Source organism: Drosophila hydei, unplaced genomic scaffold, assembly GCF_003285905.1.
Source record: "Drosophila hydei strain 15085-1641.00,03,60 unplaced genomic scaffold, DhydRS2 tig00000243-arrow-arrow-pilon, whole genome shotgun sequence".
In the NCBI taxonomy this organism is placed as follows: domain Eukaryota; kingdom Metazoa; phylum Arthropoda; class Insecta; order Diptera; family Drosophilidae; genus Drosophila; species Drosophila hydei.
The window spans coordinates 966,095-976,401 of NW_022045693.1; the positions used below are offsets into that span (position 1 = coordinate 966,095).

The 10,307-nt window shown below is 42.1% G+C and overlaps 2 protein-coding genes across 4 annotated transcripts in view; both read right to left on the bottom strand.

Annotated features, from left to right (window-relative positions):
• LOC111598803 (neurobeachin-like protein 1) overlaps positions 1–5,036 on the bottom strand; it is a 35,108-nt gene extending 30,072 nt beyond the window's left edge. The window contains exons 1-12 of one of the 3 annotated variants that reach the window (XM_030223639.1): positions 5,017–5,036; positions 4,890–4,955; positions 4,287–4,640; positions 4,037–4,223; positions 3,877–3,965; positions 3,273–3,380; positions 2,981–3,130; positions 2,654–2,923; positions 2,276–2,598; positions 2,001–2,208; positions 1,326–1,943; positions 1–1,269 (exon numbers count right to left, since the gene is read on the bottom strand). In XM_030223639.1, coding sequence (XP_030079499.1) covers positions 1–1,269; positions 1,326–1,943; positions 2,001–2,208; positions 2,276–2,598; positions 2,654–2,923; positions 2,981–3,130; positions 3,273–3,380; positions 3,877–3,965; positions 4,037–4,223; positions 4,287–4,640; positions 4,890–4,940 — 3,627 coding nt within the window. In that variant the 5' untranslated portion in view covers positions 4,941–4,955; positions 5,017–5,036. Of the gene's footprint in view, positions 1,270–1,325; positions 1,944–2,000; positions 2,209–2,275; positions 2,599–2,653; positions 2,924–2,980; positions 3,131–3,272; positions 3,381–3,876; positions 3,966–4,036; positions 4,224–4,286; positions 4,641–4,889 lie in introns of all 3 variants that reach the window. The other 2 variants (XM_030223638.1, XM_030223640.1) reach the window with 2 other exon arrangements.
• A 1,763-nt stretch (positions 5,037–6,799) lies between these two features.
• On the bottom strand, positions 6,800–9,123 carry LOC111596027 (protein tipE). The gene is made up of 2 exons (XM_023310055.2): positions 7,685–9,123; positions 6,800–7,435 (listed from the first exon to the last, which is right to left on the bottom strand). Exons 1-2 carry the CDS (start codon positions 8,989–8,991, stop codon positions 7,372–7,374), a joined length of 1,371 nt encoding a protein of 456 aa, XP_023165823.2. The 5' UTR covers positions 8,992–9,123; the 3' UTR covers positions 6,800–7,371.
• Between the last annotated feature and the right edge of the window lie 1,184 nt (positions 9,124–10,307).

Sequence of the window (10,307 nt, forward strand, 5' to 3'; positions counted from 1 at the left end):
TCGTATAGCCGCCTCTTGAATCTCGCTGCTGTAGCCCTTGTCCACAAAGAAATTGTAGATGAGATTTGCGCTTTGAGGCTCGTGCAGCAGTAGCACCATCTGATCCTTGCAGTTCTTGCCACGCACATACAACGTCAGCATTTCGAGCAGCTCGACCAGCACAAGCTCCTGCCGCACCGAGGCCAGAAAGGCAATAATAGCATTCACCTCCTTGATGTTCACATCCTTCTGCAAATAGAAGCGAACAATGCTGAACAGCGTGGCCCGAATCGTGCGCGCATCATCGCTGCAAATGTTGTCTGGTGTGCTGTAATACTGACGCACTACATCCAGCATGAATTGCACGCCATAGCGTCGTCGAAAGTATTTCCTATCATTCTTGATCATGGCACTCAAATATTGAGCATGTCCGAGTGTTATTTGGAACTGCAGACGCGACCAAATGGCAAAATCAAAGACTATGTGCTCGTACAGTGCATCCAGCAGCTGGGCATTGCCGGCTGGCATGGCCTTGTGTGCTTGCAGCGACTCCATTAGCAGATGCGTGGCCATCAACGCATTCACATCGAAGAATTGAGCAGGACAACGCTGGAGCATGGTCCCAATGATGGCCAGGCAATCGCTGCTCAGCAGCTGTTGCTGATTGTTTTCATGCTCGTGGGTCAGATAACGCAGCAGGCAGAGCAGACTGGCCAAGGGATGTTGAATCATCTTCCATTCTGTATACATATTGGACGACAGCATTTCCCAGTCCGTAAACTCCTCGGCCGTGGGCGTCTTTAGCGAAGGGGTTGTTGGTGATGGCGCCGATTCATCGCTCGCACTTCCAATGGACACATCCACATCCTGTTCCTTGACTAAGCGATGCAGCATGGGCAGTATGGCATTGATACCACCGATGCTATTGATCGTATCCTGTATCTTTATGGTCTTGCAGTACTGTGCGCTTATGCGGCCTGGATACTTGCCACCTGGTATCAAGTCCTGGCAGTTGCTATGCCAAACTGCTCCAGGCGCAAAACAGAAGACAAAACGAGAATTCAATTCCAGCAAATCATTATCCTGGGAGAAGATCGAACTGAAATTTATGCCGGCATCAAAAATAGTCTTCAGGCTCGTTGTGGGCTCCGCTAGCAACACGCCACCTAGCTGACCCTGCAGGCAAACCTGCTCCCCAAATACCGTATCCTGCATGCCAATTGGAAAGTTCTTCACATTGGGATCAAAGGCGGTTTGGGTGCGCAGCGGCAGCGTAAAATAGTTGGAAACCTGAAAATGGATTAATAAATTTAAATGCTAATTCTTAACAGTCGAATTTAGCTTACATTTGCTGACAACGTGCGCTCTAGCAGACTGGGTAGCATGCCTTTGTAGGCCGGTCCGCTCTCTTGAGAGGAGGAACGTGGCAATGATCCTCCTTTGCCCACTTCATTTTGCTTGGGTGGTGGACCCAGCACAGCGCCCACCCCACACATGGTAAAGGGTTCATTCACAGCCTGCACTTTAAGCGTAGCGCTCAACTTCTGCACAAAGTCCACGTAGATGTTAATCTGGCTGTAGGAGAAAGGACGCTTTGGCGGCGTTATGGCCACTGTGAGATAATGCCACTGTCCATCCAGCAACGTTTTCGTGGCGGTTGCTGTGGTTAGGTATTCGCGACGCGTTAAAGCAGCTACCACCACATTGCCATTGGGCTGCACAAAGACCTCAAAGCCACTGCCGCTGGCCGTGTGCAAGGTGAGCAGCATGCGACGCGTATTCGACTCTGGTTGATCGAGCGTATTGAAGCGCACGAGCAGGTGAAATATGAAGCCATACGATCCAGACAGTGTCCAGTTCTTAATGTCGGGCACTAAAATTCCATCCGTTGGTTGCTCAATGGCAAAATATTGTGAACAGCAGTTGTTGCCCCGCAGGCTTTGCAGCGCAATCATAACAATGGTCTAGAAAGGATTTGAGTTAGTTTGTATTTTGTTGAAGGCATTTAGAATATTGCTCACCTGTTGCAGCTGCTTGCACTGTGCAAAGTTTGTGCCTTGTCGCAGCAATGCAAATATGCACTTGAGTTCCACGGGTACGATGCTCAGCTTGCTTAGCTCCTCGATCAGCTTGATTAGATTCTGGGCACAGTTCTCGGCCAGCAGCTCGCTGCGCAGCAAACAAACGCAAACAGCTTTAACCACGCGACTGCCACAAGCAACAGTTTTACTGGGAATTGAGAGAGTTAGGTAACATGGCTGCAGATGAAACTAATTTCTGTTTAGCTGTCACTCACGTGCCATAGTTATCCGTGCAGCCCTTGAGCAGTAGCACGCTGACATGCAGCTGCTCCTGCTCCTGCAGATCAGGCAGCCATTTCAACAGCTGCAGCATGACCTCCGGCAACACCAACACACGCTGTTCCGCACTGTAGCCCAAGCTGAAGCAAGCATCCAAGAGCGCAATTGAAGGTGCTTCAAATTCACGCATGCTGTCGAAGAGACGTTCAATGCGTTCAGCTAGACGCAGCTGCTCTGCACAACGTGGCGAACTCTGTGTCAAGGCAGCCAAGGCTTCCATAGTGCTGCTCAGAGCGGCTATGTGGGATATGTGCCAAGGCTAAGAAAAGATAAAGATAAAGGCTGGGGAATTGTTGTTGTAACTGAAGACTCACCCGTATGCTTTGGGGCAAGCCAATGAGTAGCTCTAGCAGATTTGTCTCGCCAATGGCCTCGCAGACATCGCCGCCATGTGCGTTACTATTTAAGAAGAGCTGCACAGCGGCCACACTGGCTGAGAGGGCAGTCATATCAATAGCCACGTCGCTGTCCGTGTCGCTGGTTATATCAAAGCTAGCGGCGCCGCTGTCAAAGTGCGTTGTCGCCAACAGCTGCTGCAGTGCATCACAATAGAGTTGGATTAGTGTAACTAGATCTATTTGGCGCTGCAAGGGATGAAGAGCGTTAGCGAGAGCTTCTATTGATATATAACACCGACTTACTTCTTCTGGACTAGATTTTTGTAGTACAATGACCATCAAAGCATAGCAATTGAGGGCCACATGGCGCAGGCTGCTCGCGCTCTCCCACTGCTGCAGAATGCGCATGATAATGGATACAGTTGCTGGGCATATTGCTCGCATGCCATTGCGCTGCAGCAAACGACAAGTTAAATATACAAACAAAACAATATATATAGAACATATAGATACACAAAGAGAGGATGAGAGAGACGGGAGAGTGTAGCAGGTTGGATTTAGAGAAAGAGATGATAAAAGCGTTTTAACCACTCACCAAATTATTATCACAGTTTAGAAGCAGCCCATCACCGGATCGAAGGGCGTTTGTAGTAATTAGAGCGTTAGTAGTATTTCTAGATGTTGAATTCGAGTTTAGAGTTTTCTGCACGCACACACACAATGGTATAGAATATTTTTAAAGATTTTCTTATTCAACAACAGTAAACAATATGAAAAACGAAATGAAATTAGGAATTAAGCAGTGAATAGAAGTAGGAAGTAAACAAAGACAATGTGCTGAAATCAGCAAATGTTATAAATAAATATTAATTTAGCTAATTTCAATTTCATTTACATGAAATTTAAAGATCTATGACACAAACAAAATTAGGAACAATGGGACAGAAAAGAAAGAATACTGAGTTCATTAAAGATAGTGAGTAATAAATTAGTATAATAATTATTTAGCTAATTTGCAGCTTAATTGACAATTTTGAATGAAAATTACGAAGCAGTGAAATGATATTTGGGGCCAATGTGCAGACGGGCTACAATTTGTGTGCTCAATTAAAGACAATCATAAATAGATAGATAACAAAATTAATTAAGATAATTTATAGACTAAGGCCGTGGCAGAACTTTAGTTCTGTACGCTGTACCTGAGAGCCGCTGATAATGGCGCCCAGCACATGCAGCAGGCTCTCTCCAATGTCGGCAAACTTTAACAGCGATTCGTTCTGAAAGCAATCTGTAAAGCACAAAAACCAAAAACACATAAATACCAATAACAACTTAGATAAATAGAGCACAACGACAGACCATAGATAAAGGGCACAATTTCTACATGCACGGCATGCGGCTTGTAGGGCAATCGACTATAATCTGCCAATTTGTTGCGCAGAAAACTGCGCCAAGTTAGATAAGGATCGTACATGACCTCCAGAAATGATGAAAAGCTGCGGAACAAATGACTCATCGCCAGCGAGGAACGCGGCTGCTCCATTTGCTAAACGAAAAATATTTATCTCTTAATAATTTCGGTTTGTTGTTCTTGTGGTTGATCGCTTACCTGGGCAAATACTTTTGTAAGTATGGCGATTAGATTGGGCTTGTACTCGTACTTAATGATGGCCAATATATTGTCAAAATGCCGGCATACAATAACCAAACAGTCAATCAATATGGCCACCTGTTCGATGCCCTGCTCATCCAGATTATCCGTATCGCACTTATCCCTAGCGACAATTATGAACTTCCCAATGGCGGGCAGCAGTTCATCGGGCAGCCGACCAAGATGTGGTCCATTATCTGGCTGCACTTCATGCCACAGCGGACAGTTGTCGGACTGAAAGTCCAATTGCAGCTGACTGCGCCAAATGTCCACAAAGCGTGCCACAAATTCACGAAAGTATGTCTCATCATTCTGCAATGAAATGTAGCAAGGGTATAAGCGAGGGCCAAGAGTTAAGTCTGACTGTGATTATATAATCATGCAAAGTAGATATCGGTTGGTCTACGGCCATAAAGGCGCGGTCACTTTCTGCGGTGATTAATGCAAGCAAAAAAAAACTAAAAGTGAAAAAAAACACGTCACCTTCCCCGCCTGCAGCAACCGAAGAACAAAACAAAAGCCGCTAGCTAAACCCAATTAGATTTCTTTTCAAATACTTACCTTGGTTGTGTATTGCACCCACAGGTTGTAGATGTCCTTTTTGTTGTCCATCTTAGTGTGGTTCAGCTTTGAAAACGCATTTGTTAATATTTTTCAACCAGCGGCCTCAACACAAAAATTTGTTTACAAGGAGAAGAAGAAGAGGCAGGGAACAGCAATAGCAACAGCAATAAGAACAGTCAAAAGCAAATTTAGCTGCTGCACTTGGTTAAAAACAGCAGCAATTATGTATTTTTTGTGCTAATAGTAAGTAGAGCGCACTTTGGTTTTTAAAAACTTTTATAAAATAACAAACATTTGTCAAATAACAATTTTTTCCATTGCACGGCGAGTGCTGCAATTCACAGCTGATAAGCAGCTGTTCTAGAGTTGCCAACTGTTGTACGATTAATGCCATTCGTTATCGCTGTCATCGATATACTTACTTTTAAGTGTTGCAAAACGCAACAGTAATAAAGTTGATATTGCTTCCAAATATATTTCCGCCTGTTTGTATGCTAAGCAATATTGCGTTAATTGCCGCTTGTAAGTGTTGCATAATGTTGCTGTGATTGTCGTTTTATTAGTGTTGCAAAAGAAGAAACGATTCAAAATTAAAGAATGCATTGGTTTGTAGGCTGCTAAATGCGTATTTATTTCGAGATTTTGTTTCGCTTTTCGTTTTCAATTCTAGTAGCATTTGTTTGTTTTTTTTTTATTTTTTTTTTACATGATATTAGCTAGTAGTTGCGCTTTGTCTGTTTGCTTATCTTTTTATCCTTTTTATCATTTTATTATTTTTTGGTGTTCATGCAAATATCTTGTTGACAAACTATGTGATTGTGTGTGTGTTTGTGCTTGTTTATTTGTGTGTGGTTGAGAGTGTTTGAGTATGTTTGAGTGTGTGTTTGTGTGTGTATCTTTGCTAATTTTTGATAGATTATTCGCAATAGGTGCAAGTACCGTTGCAAATGCATCTATTTGCCTAGGCAACGAGTTTTGAGAGTATTCGCATTTGTTTTATTTTATTTTTAGAAATATTACGATTAGTTTGTTTGTTTGCTTGCATTTTAGGGTTTTGGTTTTTTTTTTGTTTGTTAATATAAAAAGGAAACATTATATTTAGTTCTAAATTATTATGATTTTTTTGTTTAATGCATAAGTATATATATTTAAAAGTTGTAATTGAATAGCTTGAACCATTTCTCTTTGTTTTTTTCAGTATCCTATAAATAGCATTTATATATATATATATATGTATATATATATATATATATGTATATATATATATATATATATGTATATATATATCTTAATAAAAATTAATATGTAGAAGAAAAATCTTATGCCTCTGTTTCCGTTAGTTAAAGCTGTGAGTTTTTATCCGCATTAAGATTAGAAGGATAACAATTATTATTATTTTTATAGATATTTTTATCATAAATTAGAATTAAGTTTCAATTTTTTTTAAATTTTAAATATACTTAGGCTGATTTTTTATATTTATTTAGTTGTTATTTAAAAATAAACAATGCTGCTTTAAATCTTTAAATTTAGCAAATATCTAAAAACAAATAAAGAAAATGCAGCGAGACTTTTTTTAGCTTTAATTTATTTTTTTTGTTAGATTTTTTATTGTTTTCTTTTGCTTTTTGCTTCTTGGTATCGATTGTTGCGAATAGAAAAATAATTCAAGTAAATATTTGTTTTTCCTTTTTGTATATGTATTGTGTATAAGTATTATAATTTGCTTCTTCTTGCTTTTTTAGGTATATAGGTATATATAGTACTTCATCTTAGATCTCTCTTCAAGTGGTTTGTGTTGTTATTGTATTTGTACCAATTAAAGTAACACTGCCTCAGATCAGTATCCTCCTCCTATTCCTCCCCCTCAAGGGAACACTGCGTCAGAACCTTCTCCTGCTACTCTGCCTCCTGAAGCAACGCTGCCTCACGTAACACTGCCTACGATCAGTATTCTTCCACTTCTCCCACTTCAACTTCCCAATTTTCTTTTGTGAAGCTTCCACTTCTTCAGTTTTACTCTTTTTTTGAATATTCATATTCATTATCCATTATTCATATCGTGAATAGAGTGAATGCTACAAATGTACCGTTAATTTTGAAATTGTGTGTGAGTGTGTGTGTTTGAAAGCTTATTCGAAAATATTATCGTTCGATCTATCATAAAATTATTATGTAATTGCAGTTGCGTGAGTGTTCAGTGATTCATAAGTTAAATATATATATATATATATATATATATATATATATATATATATGTATATGTCTATATCATAGTTTTAAGTGTCTCTAACAGCTCTGAAGGTATTCAGGTTCGTTTCGCATTTGCATGCATTGTTTATCGATTGTTTTGGGTAGAAATACTTTGGTTTTTATGCATATTTTTTTGGGTTTTGCTTGCTGCATTGAACCGCTAGTCGAGCAGCGGTTCATTTTCCGAATCGGAATCTAACATTTTCCAGACCATGCGCCTGACGTTTCAGACTGCCGCTGTCGGCCCAGGTGGAGTTGAGATACTCGTCGTCATCGTCTTGCTCAAGTTTCTGAAATTAAACAAAATGAAAAATGGATTAAGTGAAGTCTGCGAACCGGTTTAAAGCAGAAGCGGTTCATAAGAGAGCGAGAAGTATTTAAGAGAAGTAAGAAGTCGGTTTGAACAATCAATATGTAGAAAACTGGATTTCAATCATAAGCCGAACGATGAGGAGGGACAAATATTTGTATGATTCGAACCGTGAACCGAACCAAATAGTTTCGTGACTTAAGCCATACAACTATACATGAAGTCTTACCCTTGCACTGAGTTGGATGTGGAGATTACGCCGTTCTCTAGCGAATCTCTGGACAATTCATCGGCCATCTGCACCTTGAGCTGATGACCAAACGAATTGATCTCCGAGTTTGGCGTCATTTGTGAGCCAGCCGGAGATTGGGCGATGTAATGGCCGGATTGAGTGGTGATTGAGCCACCCTGTGATATGCACCTGGTCATGCCGGGCCCACCATTGGGCAGGACACCGTCCAGGCAGCTATCATTGGTCGTGGAGTCCATGTTAACAATCTGACTGCCGGCCACATTATCAGCCAGAACTGCTCCATCGCTATCATCGACAGCATCGATATCATCAATGTCCATGTCCTCGGCATTCTTGTCGAGCGGCGCCGTCTCCTCGTCCTCATTGTAGATCTTAAAGTAGGCATACGTCAGATAGATGACCGAAATGATGAATGATGGAATGGGTATGGCCATGGAGTAGACCAAATTCAGCGTATTCTGCCAATAGTCCAGATCGCTGATCACCAAACTGGGATCCACCTTCGAGTAGTAACAGGGAAACTTGATTCCGATCTTCATATACCGCTTCAGCCAAATCGTGCAGTTCAGCATGGGCGGATAGCCACAGCCCTTGACATTGGGAAACAGACGAGCGCCCACATAGTAATAGATCGAATTGTTGCCCATGAGTCCCTCGTTCAGCTCCGAGATCTCATCGAAGGGCCGTCGCTCACCAGTGATCATAGTGTTCGCCGCATCATCTGAATCCGATTCAGAATCCTCAATCAAATAGCCATTGGAGCCATCGGCATCCCCGAACTTCAGCTGCTCGAAGCGGTTCGTGGCCATGGAACCAGTGCTATCCACATCCAGGTCAATGCTATTGGGAGCCAGACCATCGTATTCGTAATCCCTCAGTGCACGCTCGTAGCGATCAGTGCGCTTTACGGGCGGCAGAATACGTTCAGCCTCACGTAAGTTGATGTGATACTCCGTAAAGTTGAACTCGTCCGTGAAGTTGTAGAGATTGAGGCGATAATTGACGCGTATTTGCGTGCATGTATAGATATCCTTGGTGCATCCCTCACGGCACGACGACCACGAGCAGTTCTTGGCCCCAAAATAGATCTCCGTATCATATGTCTCACAGAGCGCCGGCACCTCTTCGAACTGCATGAAGATCGTGGTGAATGCGGGCTCAATCACGAACGGCACCAGAAACAGAAATGCGAACAAGCTAAACGTGCCGAGAAGTATGAAAAATGCCGTCGTATAGAAGAGTAACTTCTCCTTGGTGGTGCGTTTCTCGTGCTCATCTCCCATACTGTGGCTGTATAAATCGATTAATCGCTATCGATATCCGGTCTAGTTATACTCAAATGGCGCAAGGTCTGGCGGGGCAGGCAGGCAGCAAAAAGTTATTGGAGCGAAAGAGGGGAGGCAGGCAAAGTGTGTGATGTATAATTATATATATATATATATGTATATATATATATTTAGTATATATATATATTCTTAATTATGTATAATTATTTATATATATTTATTTAAATTACTGAGTGCACGCGCAGCTTTAATCCAAGTGCTGCCTTGCTGCTTAGCTTAAGCTATTTATCGATTAACGATAACTATGAGCTACGATTTAAACGTTTACAACTACGGTGCAGTTATATCACAGGGCGAGTCGAGTACGTGTTACGTTTTTGCTTTTGCTTTTTCAGTTGCTGTTGTTGCTGTCGTTGCCTCTCCATTTCATCCTCTTCAGCTCTCATCACAGCAGCAGCCGCTGCTGAGCAGTTGGAGCAGCAGCAGCATTTTGCCCGCAATATTTGTTATTGTTATTGTTGTTGTTGTTGTGCGCAATTAGTCTAAATACAATCCAGGGATGCGACACAGCACGCATGTTAGCCGTCATTGGACACTCCGCAAATCCTGACCAGCGGCACACACACACACACACTGTTACCTTGCCTTGGCTGTATGTGTGTGCGTGTGCTGTCAACCTTTGCTAATTGCTTTATGCGTCCCAGCGGAGATGTTTCGTCAGCAGCATTCGACGTTGCAGTCGTTTTGCTGCTTTGCTTTGACAGCAGCAGCTCCTCGCCTTGCTATCTCTGCTCTCCTCTCACCTCTTTGGCTTTGCTTGATTATTTTATGACTGCGGCAAAAGGCTGCGCATATGTGTACGTGCGGGCGTCTGTGTGTGTGTGTGTGTGTGTGTGTGTGTGTACGTGTATGTGTGTTTGTGTTTGCCTATGCCCAATTTTGAGTAACGGCTTCTCACTCTGCTGCCTGCTGTTGTTGCTGTTGCTGTTGTTGCTGTTGAAGCCGCTTAGCTTTTGCTATTTAGTTCATTTGTTGTTGCTTTTGTTTTCATTTGGAACAAAATAAAATAATGCTGGACGGACAAATGTTGTCTTTTCTATTTTTTTTCACTTATTTCCTTTCTCTCTTTTCATTTAATTCACTGCGCTCTTTGCTCCGTGCTTTGTCCTTTGCGCTTTCTCACACTATTCGTGCGGCCACGTGCAGCTGAAACACTGTGCGTAGCAAGCAATTGGTAAAGGGGGTTGAGTTAAGAATGCCGTTAGACGCGCACATACTTAATTTATCGTTGCAAAAAATGCGTTAAAAATAGT

Coding starts and splice junctions, on each gene's coding strand:
- LOC111596027 (XM_023310055.2), bottom strand. CDS start 8,991: ATGGGAGATGAGCACGAGAAACGCACCACCAAGGAGAAGTTACTCTTC. Junction 7,436..7,684: donor ACATCCAACTCAGTGCAAGG/GTAAGACTTCAT, acceptor GTTTAATTTCAG/AAACTTGAGCAAGACGATGA.